Source organism: Elephantulus edwardii, unplaced genomic scaffold (assembly GCF_000299155.1).
Source record: "Elephantulus edwardii isolate Elephantulus edwardi_28Jun2011 unplaced genomic scaffold, EleEdw1.0 scaffold00370, whole genome shotgun sequence".
Taxonomy (NCBI): Eukaryota; Metazoa; Chordata; class Mammalia; order Macroscelidea; family Macroscelididae; genus Elephantulus; species Elephantulus edwardii.
The window spans coordinates 457,517-473,480 of NW_006400120.1; the positions used below are offsets into that span (position 1 = coordinate 457,517).

At 41.7% G+C, this 15,964-nt stretch overlaps 1 protein-coding gene across 1 annotated transcript in view; it reads right to left on the reverse strand.

Annotated features, from left to right (window-relative positions):
- SPEF2 (sperm flagellar 2) overlaps nt 1-15,964 on the reverse strand; it is a 331,758-nt gene that overhangs the window by 182,597 nt on the left and 133,197 nt on the right. The window contains exons 14-16 of the mRNA XM_006902126.1: nt 13,772-13,875; nt 10,003-10,259; nt 1,483-1,588 (exon numbers count right to left, since the gene is read on the reverse strand). Coding sequence (XP_006902188.1) covers nt 1,483-1,588; nt 10,003-10,259; nt 13,772-13,875 — 467 coding nt within the window. The remainder of the gene's footprint in view (nt 1-1,482; nt 1,589-10,002; nt 10,260-13,771; nt 13,876-15,964) is intronic.

Here is a 15,964-nt window from a genome sequence, read left to right on the forward strand (position 1 = left end):
ACTATGAGTCGCAAGCAACTCGACGGCACATAACAACAACAACAACAACAACAGTCTGATGGCAGTTGTTACTGTGTGGAATTAAGGTTATTCCAATTCATAGTGACTGTATATGACAGAATTGACTGCTTCACAGGTTTTTCTAGGCTGTAATCTTTAACTTCCACTTGATTTTCTTTCAGGGTAATTTATCTTCTTGTGACACTGATGTGCCAAATGTGGTAATTGTTATCCATGGTGGACAGTGTTTGCTGGAGCTTCCCGACTAAATCAAGCCTGGAAGCAGGAGCGGCATCCACTTCTGAAATGGCGTGCCTCCAGAAACTCTACGTATGAACAGTGCTCAGGCCTTTCGTTCATAGGGTCGCTATGAGTCATCTACGACTCGACAGCACCTAACAACAACAACAACAACAACATTTTATCTTCAGGCTTTATGGCCTCAAATCCTTCCATGGACTTTGATGCATCATGAGTGAGCACCTGCAGGTCTAAATCAGGGCAGAGTGTTGTGTACTTGTGGGAGACATGGCAAGGGCTCTTGAGCAGCTTGATATGAATGACACAACTCATACACTGATACAACTCATACACATAATGGGAAGCAGGCACATGTCAGAGACATTCACTTCAGAAATGATTCTGATGGCTGCAAGTACATTTCCAGTTACGACCTTTCTGATGGCCTCGACTTTGGGCATGCAGAAAACACAGCTGGTTCAGCAAGAGTTGGCCATGGTCCTTTTTTGGCATAACCATTATTTTTCCTTGGCATTGTTACCTTAGAAGATAGCACCTGAAGGCTAGGTTGTAATTTTTATAGAAGCAGATGGCCATGGTTTTCTTTAATGATTGTTGTTGTTGTTGTTGTTATGTGCTGTCGAGTCGCTTGTGACTCATAGTGACTCTATGTACAATAGCCTAAAACTCTGCTCTGTCCTGTGCCAATCGCACTGTCTCTGATACTCCTATCCCGATTACCCCAGTCACCGAATCAATCCATCTTCTAGAGGGCCTTCCCCTCCTGCGCTGTCCCTCCACTCTCCTAAGCATGATGTCCTTCTCCAAGGACCGGTCTCTCCTTAGGACATATTATCAACATATTGGTCAACTGAGTGCCTAACCATTGTGCCACTAGGGTTCCTTGTCTGATGGCCAAATATGTTGGCATTGAATTGATTCCAGTGACCCCAAGGACACAACAGAACTGCACTATAGGGTTTTTCCCAAGGCTGCACTCTTTACAGAAGCTGATTGCCATAAATATTTCTCTTGCAGAATAGGCTGGTGGGATTCTGATTGCATTCTGGAGGGAAATTAACACATAAAAATATCACTATTGAAACTACTTTAATTTTACCCATAAAAGATGAAATACTAAGAGGTATGTATTCTTTATAGTTCTGACAACACCAAAGTGGCTAATTGTCAGTATATATAAAAGATGAGAAACAGAAAGCTGACATTTAGATTCACACTAACCTGTGCTGGATCTGGTCCTTCAAGGACTGGTCCCTGTCTTTATCTCTGTGTTCAGCAGCTACCTGATGAGTGGTATCTTCAGAAGTTCCACGTAGCAGTGCTTCAGCTAAGGGATGAAAATTACTTAGTCAGGATATTTGTTAAACCTGAGGAAGTCCCCGCTAACTGCTAAGATGTACTGTTGCAAGAAGGTCAAATAACTATTGTCCTGTCTTTGGTCCAACATAATTTTAAACTGTTTGAGATGGTTAAAAAGCAGCTTTGGGATAACAAGTTAAGCTTTCCTTGAAAGTTGTGGAAAATACAGTCCAAAGCAACATGGGAGATGTGGTGTAGTTTCAATGGAAAGGACCTCTTATGAATGAAATAAATGAATGCAAATGGCAAGAATGAAAAAATGATGGGGCATCATGACTAACAAGCTTAGACAGAACCAGAACATTACGGTTTTAAAATCAAGACTGAATTAACAGGGCAGCCATAAAATAAAATGAACTTTAAAAAAAATGACTTGTTAATATTATACTGTGGTATGATAAAATAATTTACGTGGGTTTTCTTTCGGATATCATGGTCCCCCATAAGAGAGACATAAAAGAGCTGAACACAAGAGGACCCCCAACCAGAAGAACAACAATCAACTTCGATGGAGCCCTATTCAGGATATGTGGCACAGAGTTCAGAGCACTTGTGCACTCGGTAAATCATGAAAAGGAAATAAAGCCTTGAATTAGATGAAAAGAGTTAGAATTACTCAGCGTGTGCAAGAGAATATTGAAGAGTAAATGAACAGCCTTCAAGAAAAATAAAGGACTCTTACACGGGAGAGCAATCAGTAATACTCCATCCTACATTCATGATAGAACGAGAGGGAATGGAATTGGAGTATAATTAATACTTTCAGGCTTTTCATGAAGCCCAAGCATGACTGACATCAGCACAGGTGACTGAAGATGTTTGAGGGAGTTCTTGAGAGAAGCCATGTCATACCTGAGGGTCATTGCCTTGCAGTTGTCATGGATTTCAGCACCTGGTAGAATTCACCCCTCCCCCAAGCCCCCTGACATCTCTTCTCTACTCCTATCTCCACTGTCATGGTCACATTCCTCTGAAACCGTGAGAATGTGCTTCCAACAAGTCCTATTGCTGAAGAATATCTCCAACATCATCCAGACCCTAAATTCCTGCCTTTTCTCACCAATTGCTTCAACATCTCTTCCCAAACAATGATACCAACTTATTCGTCTGCATGTCCTTCTGCTATATTAGCCTGGAAAACCCAGGGTTCATCATACGTGAACTTGCTCATCTTCTCTAAAACTACACTTGTACTGCTAAGTGTCTTTAAAGAAAAATAGACACCACTGTGACTTATAGTTTCATAAGTTTCCTGGCTCAAAATTGAGCTGAGCTCTAACTCTATAGCTGCTCCCTTTCTTAAATATGGCGTTGTTATGTGCCATTAGGTTGCTTGCAACTCATAACAACCCTATGTTCAACAGCTCTGAACTCAGTCCTATCCTGAGCCAACTTCATTGTCTTTGACACACCTACTCCTATTGCCCCAGTTACTGCATCAGTCCATTTCACCCTGGGTCTTCCTCTCTTGCGCTGTCTCTCCATCCTTCTGGGCATGATGTCCTTCTCTAAGGACTGGCACCTCCTGGCCATGTGCCCAAAGTATGTGAGACAGAGCTTCAAAATCCTAGCTTCTGGGGAGCTCTGGTGGGCTAGGGGCAAGAAGCCGCACTGCAATCCCAGAGGTAAACAGTTCGAATCCACCAGATGCTCTGCTGGAGAAGGGGGGGGCAATCTCCTGTACCAGTCAGATGTGATTTGATGATTGTTGTTGTTGTTGTTGTAGTTGTTATGTGCCATTGAGTCATTTGCGACTCATAGCGACCCTATGTACAACAGCCCTAAACCCTGCTCTATCCTGTGCCAATCGCATTGCCTCTGACACACCCATTCCATGGTTTTCTTTAATGATTGTTGTTGTTGTTGTTGTAGTTGTTATGTGCCATTGAGTCATTTGCGACTCATAGCGACCCTATGTACAACAGCCCTAAACCCTGCTCTATCCTGTGCCAATCGCATTGCCTCTGACACACCCATTCCGATTACCCCAGTCACTGAATCAATCCACCTCATAGAGGGTCTTCCCCTCCTGCGCTGTCCCTCCACCCTCCCAAGCATCATGTCCCTCTCCAAGGACAACATGTCCAAAGTATGTCAGACAAAGTCCCAGAATCCTTGCCTCCAAGGAGTAGCCTGGTTTAACCCTCTCTAGGATGGATCTGTTTGTTTACTTGGCAGTGCCGGTACAAACACAAAAACTTACAAAAATTTAAAAAAATTAAAAAATCCTAGCCTCCAAGGAGATACTTGGTTTCATCCTCTCCAAGACAGACCTAATGTTTTTTTTGGCAGTCCATGGTATATTCAAGACTCTTCTCCAGCACCACAACTCAAAGGCATCAATTCTTCTGTCATCCTTAGTCACTGTCCAGCTTTCTGATGTGCATCAAGAAATTGCAAAGACCATGGCCTGGATCAGGTACACCTTAGTCTCTAGACTGACATCTTAAATATGAGTAAGTAAATAATAGAAAGTCCTGAAGAGCAATGGTGTCTCTCTGGAGACTAAGGTGTGTCTGATACAGGCCATGGTCTTTGCAATCACTTGTTATGCATCAGAGAGTTGGATAATGACTAAGGAGGATAGAAAGAGAATTGGTGCCTTTGAGCTGTGATGCTGGAGAAAAGTATTGAGGGTACTGTGGACTGCTAAGAAAACAAACAGATTCATCCTGGAGAGGGTTGAACTGGGTGGCTCCTTGGAAGGATTCTGAGGCTTCATCTAACAAATTTTGGACATGTTGTTAGGAGGGATCCGGTCCTTAGAGAGGGAAGTCATGCTTGGGAGGGTAGAGGGACAGCACAGGAGGGGAAGGCCCTCTATGAAGTGGATTGATTCAGTGACTGGGGTAATCGGGATAGGTGTACTGGAGACAGTGCAACTGGCACAGGACAGAACAGAGTTTAAGGCTATTGTACATAGGGTCGCTAGAGTCACAAGCAACTTGACGGCACATAACAATAACAACAACAAATAATAGAAAAAGTGAAAGGAAAAAAAATCTTCTCACTGTATCTCTTTTCTTACTTCCAACAACCAAGTTTCAATCTTAACTCAGCCACTTCCTTTTCCATCTTGAAAGTCTTTCACTGCCATGTTGGCCTTCCCTCTCTTTAGGCCCCTGGGCTCCAGTCTGGACCATTCCTCAGTCCTTCCTTGACCTTATTGATGATGTCCTGCTTTGCAGTCTGCGGGGTGTGGATGCAAAGTACTTTTCTGTCATGCAGGACAGAGGCTGCCCTTGACTTAAGGAATGGTGCTCCCACACCCCAACCCTGGCCACACAACTGCAGGATAAAGCCTGAAATCTTAGCTGACTCTCAGTTCTACTGAAGTACTTGCATTTTCCAGATGGACCATTTAGGTCCTTTGGGGCAAGTGCTTCATCATGAAAACACCTTTCTCTCTTTCTTTTCTCCCTTTCCTGAACTGGCTGATCTTTTCTCACACTGAGAATGTCTAGGATCACACAGAACAAACGAGAACTGTCAGCTTCTGTTTCTCCCCCTCATCCTGTACTGTGAACTGCATCAAGAAGAGGATGTGCCCTACATTTCTGCATCATCAGAGCCCAGCACATCACATACACTAAGCAATAGTTTACTAGTGATTCTATTTCAGCCGCCACACTTGCTGCCCAAGTAGAACTTTCTGCTTTGATGGAAGTATTCTATAGCTGCACTGTCTCTTATGGTAGCCATAAGCCTCAGGTATCCATGAAATTTTGATTCATTTAATGTTAATAATTTTAAATTTTGAATCTATGGCCACATAGAACTAATGGTTACTACATTGGACAGCACAGCTTCCCCTCTCTCTCTCTCTCTCTCTTTTTTTTTAGTTCCTTGTAAATTCTTTGAAGATAGTATACATTTCTTTTTTATAATTCTACATCAATGCCTAACCTATTGTTTAGCACATAGTTGTTGTTGTTACGTGCCAACGAGTCGTTTCCGACTCATAGCGACCCTATGCACAACAGCTCTAAACCCTGCTCTATCCTGTGCCAACCGCACCACATCTGACACACCCATCCCGATTACCCCAGTCACCGAATCAATCCATCTCATAGAGGGTCTTCCCCTCCTGCGCTGTCCCTCCACCCTCCCAAGCATGATGTCCCTCTCCAAGGACCCGTCCCTCCTGGCAACATGTCCAAAGTATGTCAGACGAAGCCCCAGAATCCTTGCCTCCAAGGAGCAGCTTGGTTTAATCCTCTCCAAGACGAATCTGTTTGTTTTCCTGGCAGTCCAGGGTACATTCAGTACCCTTCTCCAGCACCACAGCTCAAAAGCATCCACTCTCCTTCTGTCCTCCCTAGTCACTGTCCAACTCTCTGATGCATAACAAGCGATTGCAAATACCATGACCTGTATCAGGCGCACCTTAGTCTCCAGAGAGACACTGTTGCTCCTGAGTATGTTTGAGAGGTCCCTAATGGCAGACTTTCCCATCGCGATACGCTTTTTGATTTCCTGACTGCTGGTACCAAGAGTGTTAACTGTGGAGCCGAGCAAAGTGAAGCTGTGAACACTCTCAATCTCTTCATCATCCATCCTGACGCTGCCAATTGGTCCAGTGGCGAGAATCTTTGTCTTCTTGACGTTGAGCCTTAGTCCATACTGAAGGCTGCAATCCTTGACCCTTTGCAGCAAGTGCATGAGGTCCTCCTCAGTTTCAGCAAGCAGGGTTGTGTCATCTGCATAACGGAGATTGTTGATAGATCTTCCACCAATCCTGATGCCACAATTCTCCTCATAGAGCCCAGCCTCTCGGATAATCTGCTCGGCATACATGTTGAAAAGGTATGGAGACAGGATGCATCCCTGGCGTACACCCTTCCCTATTTTGAACCATGCAGTGTTACCCTGCTCTGTTCTGACTACTGCCTCTTGGTCCAAGTATAGGTTTCGTATTAGCACAATTAAATGTTCTGGGATTCCTATTCTTCTCAGAGTCAGCCACAGTTTGTTATGATCCACACAGTCAAATGCCTTTGCATAATCAATGAAACACAGAAAGACATTCTTCTGGTATTCCCTGCTTTCAGCCAAGATCCATCTAACATCAGCAACGATATCCCTAGTACCACAACCCCTTCTAAACCCAGCCTGGACTTCCGGCAGTTCTCTGCTGATGTGCTGTTCTAATCGTTTTTGGATGATCTTCAGCAGAATCTTGCTTGCATGTGAAATCAATGACACTGTTCTGTAGTTTCCACACTCAGTTGGGTCACCTTTCTTTGGAATGGGAACAAATATAGATCTCTTCCAGTCAGTTGGCCAAGTGGTTGTTCTCCAGATTTCTTGGCACAACTTGGTGAGCACATCCAGGGCAACACCTGTTATATGAAATACTTCAATTGGTATACCATCTATTCCTGGGGCTTTATTTTTTGCTATTTCCTTCAAAGCAGCTTGAACTTCTTCCTTCATCACCATAGGCTCTTGCTCATATGTTATTTCTTTAAATTCCTCTGTATCTGCCAATTCCTTTCTATATAATGACTCAGTATATTCCTTCCATCTTCTTTTAATACTTCCTGGATCATTTAATATTCTGCCGAAGCATCCTTGATTACAGCAACTCTAGGTTTGAATCTGTTCTTCAGTTCCTTGAGCTTAAGAAATGCTGAGCGAGTTCGGCCCTTTTGATTTTCTGACTCTAGTTCCTCGTACATTTCATTGTAGTATTTTGCTTTGTCATTCTGAGCAGCCTTTTGGAATCTTCTGTTCAGCACATAGTAGGCATGGAAAAATATTATAAGTGGATGAATCAGATATTAGGATGAGTTTTATCTATCCAAAACTGTTTTGGAGGAGTGTTGATTACTATATGGGAAAATGGCCTTGCAAAGGCCATTCTACTCCTAAATTCTAAGGGGCGGGGATGGAATCTTTAAGATGTGAAATAATTTGTTTTGTTAAGTGAATACAGTTGAATATGAAGTGGTAGCTTGATTTTCAAAAGTGTAGACAACTATTAAATTATAATACTTGATGTCATTCCACAACTCCTCTGGGTTTTTATCAAATCTGTTCTGGAACTGAGTTTTAAATTCAGGTAAGACAGACTCAAGGTCATTTTTTTGGTTCTTGTGGATTTTTTCAAACTTCTTCAGCTTAAATTTGAACATGCACATGAGTAGCAGTTAGCCCAGTTTCAACTGTTGACATTAAACCTCTTCAAACATTTTTCCACAGATGTAGTCAACCTGCCCTGATTTCTAGCATTACTATATTTCTGTTAGTAAACAACAATAATAAAAGAATATGACATCTGTTAAAGAATAGGCTTTTGGGTTTGTTAGCCTGCTTTAAGGGTAAAATAATAAATGTCATACAAATATGAAATAAACACATGTCAAAATAAGCATAGTGGAAGAACTTCTAAGATGTTAAATATAAGAAATAAGGAAACCTGTAGTGAATCTTTTAATAGGTGGAAAAATTTATTACAGTGTGTAGTTGCTGTTGTGTAACATAGAGTCAGAATTGACCCATGGCTGATCCACTGGAGGGTTTTTTCAGGGCCAGTTAATCCCACAAGAAGAGATTGCCCTGTAATATTTGCAACTGTCTGTTTATATAATAAAAATTGTGTTCCAATGAGACAAAATGCATTTGTGTTTCCAGGGACCAAAAATTGTCATTAAAAATACCTCCTCTACACCACGTTTTTTGTTCCAAGTGTTACCTTTCATTATTTCTTTTTTAAAAATTTTTATTTTAATGAAAGTTTACCGAGAAAAGCAACGTCAAAGCAAATGAAAGGCACAGGCGCCTATGAATGAGTTAACTGAAGGTCCACGTGAGATGCTCAGTATTCTATTGAATGGACACCCTACCATGCTTTGCTTCTTTCAGAGTTTTCTACATTTTCTTCTTTTCTTTAATCATGCTTATTATTAATACTGTTAGACTGTCCTTAAACATTTAAAACCTAACTAATTTAATCCCCATAACAATACAAAGATACATCCTACAATAATGGCTTGAGTCTAAGCCTTAGAATAATGAAATTACTTTCCCAAGGTTTAAGCACTTCCTATGTGGCAAAGCTCCAATGCAATAATTTATAATTTTTGTCCTCATGTATTTAATTTGTGGGGTAAAGTAACATTAATTTCAAGGATGAAGCACAGGTACATAATCCACAAATTTATGAGCTGTCCTATGGATATTTACCCGGACCAGGTGAGGATTTCAAACAACTGACATTTGCCCTTCAGAGCTAACATCTACTTTCATCAAGTCAACACTGACTCCTACCAGCCCTATAGCACAGCGTGGAATATTCCAGAGGCTTTCCAGGCTGCAGTTGTTAGGGAGCAGACTGTCACCTCTTCCTCCTGTGGTATGGCAGGATTTCCAATCACTGACCTTTCTCTTAGCAGCCAAGTACTTATCTATTGTGCCACCCAAACGCTTTAGTTAGGCTGTTACATCAAGAGATGGGTGTAACCAGATCCTTGTGTAAAGCACAGATACAGTTTAAACTTTGACTAGGGTAACCTAACATGTACTAAAAAAAGCCTCACACTCATTACTCTCAAGCTGTAGGTGATTCACAGCTGATCTTCCACTACAGTGAATTTTCAGAGGAGATGGTCCATCTTTGAACTGTCTGCCTTTGGGTTGGCAGTGAAACCACTCACTCACTAGACCACCAGAGCACCCTTATCATGGACTAGCTAGCCACAAAAACCTCCCATGTGCACTCAAGTCTGCATGAGGGGAGCTATCAAGTTGTTGGGAAGGTCCAGAGATGGTGAGCAGTTGGACCAGAACTCCACCAGTCCAGGATCTGCTTGCAGGGATGAACACAGACAGCTACACAGGGCAGACGGAGCCATGAAGATTGGGTGAACCCCTAAAAACATTACTCTAAAATGATCTTTAAACCTTAAACCAAAAAATACCTCATCAGATCTTATTAAAACCAAACAGTAGTTTAGCTTAACTGGTAAACAAAGTTTGCTTTGATCATAGTGTTCTTTAGAGATTGGTCAATTGGTCGAGTTGACAACAGCAACTCGAAGACTTAGATAGGAATCTTGGGAGAAATGAGTTTGAAAGAGGAAAAATGGAGTAAAGGAAGATGAGACAAGCTTGCACAACTCCAAGAATGCAATCCGTGCCACTGAACTGTACATGCGGCAACTGCTGAACTGATGTTGTTTGACTATGTGTATTTTCAATTAAAACAACAGCAGTTCATGCTCAGATAAGTAATTCATGGAAATGTGAAAGGGATGCTTTACTGCTAACTAATAATCATACATGTAAATATTTATTGTCTTGGTCAAATAGCAAAAATAGAAAATATTTCAGTTATATCTAAGTGTGAAAAAAACAAAACAAAACACCTGTTCAACTTACCCATGATGCCATTTAAGCGATTCAGTGCCGTAGTATCTGAAATATCTAACAATATGGCAAAATCAAGTGCAGGGGAGGGAACAGGAACTTCACTGGAAACCTTGGGATCAATGGCCAGTGTAGATATTTGTTTTCTCTTTGCCTCCAGTTCTAATTGTTCTTTGTTATATCCTGTGAGAGCTTCCTCAAGAAACTTGGCTTGGTTTAATGTCATTGGAAATCCATCAAGGACCCACCCATGACCCACAGGTACTTGACTGTGTAGGAAAAAGAACAAGACATTACTGTGTTTATAGACATATGTACTTTGGGCACAATAATACAATGAATCTTACCTTGACCTTTCAATTCCACAATAATCTAGTGCATAAATTTTATTGTTTTAACTAAAAGATGAGTTTTACCCAGGTCCTATAGTCACTCCCTTGTTTAAATCCTTCAGTAGTCCTTGCTATTCACCAAATCAATTACAGAGGTGTCATCATAGTGTGTATATACACATACTATATATACATAGTTGCTGCTGTGTACCATCAAGTTGGAACCGTCTCATAGTGGACCCTCTGGCGGGTTTTCAGAGGCAGTTCATCACACAGGAGGAGATTGTCCATCCTTCTCCTGTGGAGCAGTTGGTGGACTCACACTGCATGCCTTCAGGATAGGAGTACAGTTTCTTGCCACTAGGCCACCTGAGGGTGCGCATGCGTGCGTATACACACACACACACACACACACACACACACACACTTTGTTGAGTACTGTTAAGTCAGAACTGACTCATAGCTGATCCTTCAGCGGGTTGTCAGAAGCACTTAATTGCATGACAGTAGATTGGCTATCATCTCCCACAGAGCAGCCGGTGGATTTGAATGGCATGCCTTCAGGATTGTAGTGTGATGTCTTACCACTAAGCCCCAGAGCTTCATGTTGTTTATATATATGTAAATATATACACACGTATATAAGTGTGTGTATATGCATATATACACACATGCATATTCATATACACACATACATATTGATAACTGATTCACTGCTGACTCCTCTGGATTTCCAAGGCTGTAAATTGCACAGGTGATTGCCCATCTTTGTCCTATGGAGCTTCTCAGACCATCAGGGAAGTAAACTGGCCTTTGGATTAGCAGTGAATTCCTTACAGACTCAGTTACGGGAGCCATATAAATATATATTTTGCCTTTGGATTAAAAGTAGTCATTTTGTTTTTTTCTCTGGTACTATTAAGAGTAAATAATGTGAGTCCTCTTCCAAAGGTCTCTAGGTTTGCTGTGGTGCTTGCATGTGATCTTCTTCCTTATTTTTTTTTTAAAACCCTGAAGTTCAAATAGGTTACGTAACTTGCTCAAAGTCACAAAACTTCAAGTGACTTCAAATCCAGATCCTTCTACGTATCAAGCTGCCTTTGGGTATAAACGTCCCCACTTCTTGTTGTTAGGTGCACCGAGTTGACTACGACCTATAATAATGACTCTATGATAACGGATCTGAATCATGCCCCTCCCTGCACCATCTCATTGTCACTATCACTGCATGCATCCACCCTGGTGAGTCTTCCTCTTTCTCTGACCCTCTACCTTTTCCAGCACGATGTATCTTTCAAAGGGCTGGCTTCTTCTGACCACAGGCCCAAAGTGTGTGAGGTAAAATTTCACCATCCATACCATTAAGGAACACCTTGGATACACCTGCTCCAAGACCTACTGTACTTTGCTTTTATAAGTTCACCACAGCTTAGTAATACATTCTACAAAGGATAAATGTGTTGGCTTAAAAGGGAGAAAATGCCCTTGAGTTCCTGGTCAGGACTAGGTGACCTCTTCTGTGACCCGTACCTCAGATGCCATTTCGGAGGAGGAGCAACTCTGCCATGAGGACTCCAGACTTGGGGTTGGGACACCTGGCTGTGGGCTCTGTTTATAGAATTAACCAGATACAGAACCTAGAGCACTACATTGATCTTCCATCTGTCAACATCCCCCCTATGAAAAGAGGTGGCCTGAACTAGATCAGAGTTTCAAATTGACGGCAGGCCTCTGGAGGTGCTGCAGAGATGATGGGGAAGAGGGCTGTTGAGGAAAATAGAGTTCTTAGTAAGGTGGAGTTCTTGACATTCCGCCTTCACTGAAATGAAAGTGGTATATATGATGCTTCTCATATATAAGTTTCTTAGAAGAAAGGTGCTCATGACAACAATCTTTGTGCCAGTTCTGAATAAAGTATGTGAGCACTCTCAGAACAAAGTCCCTTCTAGAGTCCAGCACAGCAGTGTTGTGACCTGATTTTGGCAGCACTGAATTCAGAGAGCAATTGGCCAGAGATGTACAAGATTAGGAAGCAACTTAATCTCTAAGGCAATCTCTTAAGAGAACATTAAAGACCACTCCAAATGCATGCTAAAACCCTCTTTGCTCTCTCTCTCTCTGTGTCAGAGTTTCCCACATGTCCTAGATACCCTAATCTAATTCCTCTTCCCTACTGAGTCCTCTAAAATACTTCCCCAGTAGTCTTTTGATTATTTCTTTCATTCATCTCAGCATCATCTCTTTATCATAATGAGCAACTAGCCTCAATGATTTTGTTATATTTGCCCCCTGCTCTTATGACCTAAGAGAGGGAACTCTAGTGGTTTAATGGTAAGGTGTTGTGCTGCCAATGCAAAGATACATGGTTCGAATCCACTGGATACTCTGAAGGAGAATCTCCTCCTGTGTGATTAATTGCCTCCGAAAACTGGCTGGGGGGGGGGGGTCAGTGACGAGTCAGTCCCAACTCAACGCCTCCTAACAACAACTTATGATCTAAGTTCCACATTCTAAAGAGTTGAGAAGAATATTTCCTTAGAAAAAAGCCCCAGATATTAAAGTAGGTTAAATGTTTGGCTGTGAACCAAAATGGTGGCAGTTCAAACCTATCATTGTTCCCAGGCAGAAAGATGAGTCAGTCTTCTATTAATTATAGTTTTCAGTCCCAGCAACCACATGGAAGGTGGTCCTGAGTTGGAATCAACCCAATGACAATGGGCTTAGAATACTGGAAGGGACATATTACAAAATGCTAGCGCATTTGGATTGCTTTTCTTTGGCCCCTGCTTCACATCCCTTGGTGGCTTAGTGGTAAGGAGCTGTACTGCCAACCTACTGGCATGCAGTTTGAATCCAGCAGCTGCTCTTTGGGAGAAAGATGGGCAACCTCCTCCCAGGAGACTTACTGCCTCTGAAGACTTGTTGGAAGGTCAGTATGAGTCAGTTCTGACTGGATGGAACACAACAAGAACCACAAGCGCAATGCATAGAGGCCATTCTTTGTGCAATCTCTGCTTCATCATTATCTTGTAAATGTAGCACCACCCACCTAGGGAAGTCCAGCTTCCAGATCTTTGGATTCCATCCCCTGCTTTCCACTTCCTGAAATACAAAGGCCCATTGGCTTGTGACCCATGGGCTGGATCTCTGTCTTATGTAATATATCGCTTGATTTTTCTAAGTATCTATTTCTCTTTGCGTTCCTTATATGGAATAGAATCTGGCCATCTTGCTGACTGAAGAAAGGCGTGGTAAACGGTGACAGAGAAAGAGGGGCTTGCAAATCACAAGATCTATCTTTACCCTGTAGAATTTCTTTCTACTGTAAATGAGTAACATTCATTAGATATTAAAAAGAAAAGTACTCATAGGGCTTTCTTTATATTCTTCTGTGTGGTAAAGAATATATTAAATAGATACAAGAAAAAGGGAAAAAAAGCATTACGTACTTAATAGCATTAACCATGATGCTAACCAGCAACTCATCGGGAATGCTCATTCCTTTCTTCAAAAGCTCTTCTGATTTTTCACCAAGCTGAGCACGTACTGTGAGCTGCAAGAAAAAAAAAACAACACAACACAATTTTTGTTAGGATACAGTGTGAACAGCATAAAAGATGACAGAAGAAGAATCAATGTCTTTGAACTGTGGTGCTGGAGAAGAGTACTGAATATTCTGTGGACTGTCAAACGAAGAAACACATGTCTTGGACAAAGTGCAACCAGGGTGCTCCTCAGCACTACAACAACACAAGCTTCACTGTTTGGCAACTCTAAGAGAACTTAACCTAAAAGACATGCAGTGCAGCTAATTTAAAAGTTAAATTCCAAATGTTTGGTGGGAAAAGAATTAAATGACCATGCATTCTGATGAAGACCTGGTCATTGAGTGCAATTCTACAATCCACAAAGCTTCAAAATCCTACCCTCCAAGAGCAACTTGGTTTCACCCTTTCCAAAACGGATCTATTTCATTTCCTGGTGGTCCACGGTATGTTCAGTACTCTTCTCCAGCACCACAACTCAAAGGCACCAACTCTTCTGTAATTCATAGTCATTGTCCAGCTCTCCGATTCATAGCAAGTAATTGCAAAACTGAGGCTGAGACCTCAAACATGGAGACACAAAACACTGGAGATAAATAAATTTGTATACAGATTTTTAGGCTACCCCTCTCTAACCTGATCTTTCTAAGATCTTCTCCCTTAATTTGTAGCAGCTTTGCCATCCTCAAACTTCATCCTTTGATGAAATCAAAAGGATTGAAGTTCTCTGCTTGAGCCTGAGGCTACCGGGCAGGGCATGCCCTCTAGGGAAACCCTGGATTAACATGCATCTCATCCAGTGAATTTCTTTCAAAGGTTGAATTCTTGTATTACAGGGGGCAAATCTGCTGTCAAGGACTGCTTTAAAAGGCTAAAGAGCAAGGTGTCAGTTTAAAAATGAAAGTGTACCGAACCCAAGTTATGGTATTTTCAAATGCTTCACATGCATGTTCAAAGTTGGACAATAAAGAAGGAAAACAGAAGGATAACTGTTGCCTTTTAACTGTGGGGCTGAGAAAAAATTCAATAGACCGCGGACTGCCAACCACCAAAAACAAAACAAAACAAAACAAAACAAAACATCCATCTTGGAAGAAGTACAACCAGAGTGTTTCTTAGAAACAAGTATTGTATAAAAAAAACAAAACAAAAAAAAGAGAAACAAGTATTGTGAGACTCTATCTCACACTAAAGGGTCATGATCATGGAGGGGCCAGTTTTTGTAAAAGGACATCATGCTTGCAAATATGGAGGGCCACAAAAAGAATGTCTTCAATGAGCTGGAGTGACAAGTGATGTCCACAGTGAGTTTAAGCACAGCAGGTATCATAAAGATGGCCCAGGATCCAGTAAGGTTTCAATGTGTGGTGTAGAGGGCAGTGATGAGTTAGAGTTGACTCAACAGCACCTAACAACAATCATGCTTGGATGCCATTTATTTTCTGCCTGTGTGTTGCCTTCAAATAATGAGCTTTTCTATTTTATTCAGCATTCATGATTGTTTTGTGTAGGAAGTTTAATCCAATGCAAGCTACTCCACTAGAACAGGCACTTTCCTAGAATCTATTCTTAACTCAGCCCCCAGAGTAGCATGTGGTAAATTAGAAGCTGATGTGTTACTCTTTAAATGGCTTCTGCTTAAATAAAAACCACATCCTCATCATTGCCTCCAGGGTCTCACTGGCCCAATTCTCCTTGCCCTTCATCTCACTAATGTCGTCTGTTACTACTCCCCAAACCTAGTGGTCAGCCTCCTTTCAGCTTCAGTGGCTGCCTGGGTTATTTGGGGCAGCCCAATGAGTTGCTCCTTTGAATTCTTTCAGTCCTCTTATATCTCATTTCTTTAGAAGGCCCACCCCATTTAACATCATTGCTCCCATTCTCCCTTTCACCAGGGTCCTGATACTCCTTTCTCTAATTTTTCTTTCCTCCTGGAATATTTTTTCGCAGTCAGAAATTGATCAAATATGCAATCAAGATGCATTAATAATAATGGGCGAGGGGAACGCAAAAGTTGGGAACAGGGAAGAAGGATCAGTAGCTGGAAAACACGGGCTCAGTGAGAGAAATGAGGCTGGAGATAGAATGATAGAGTTC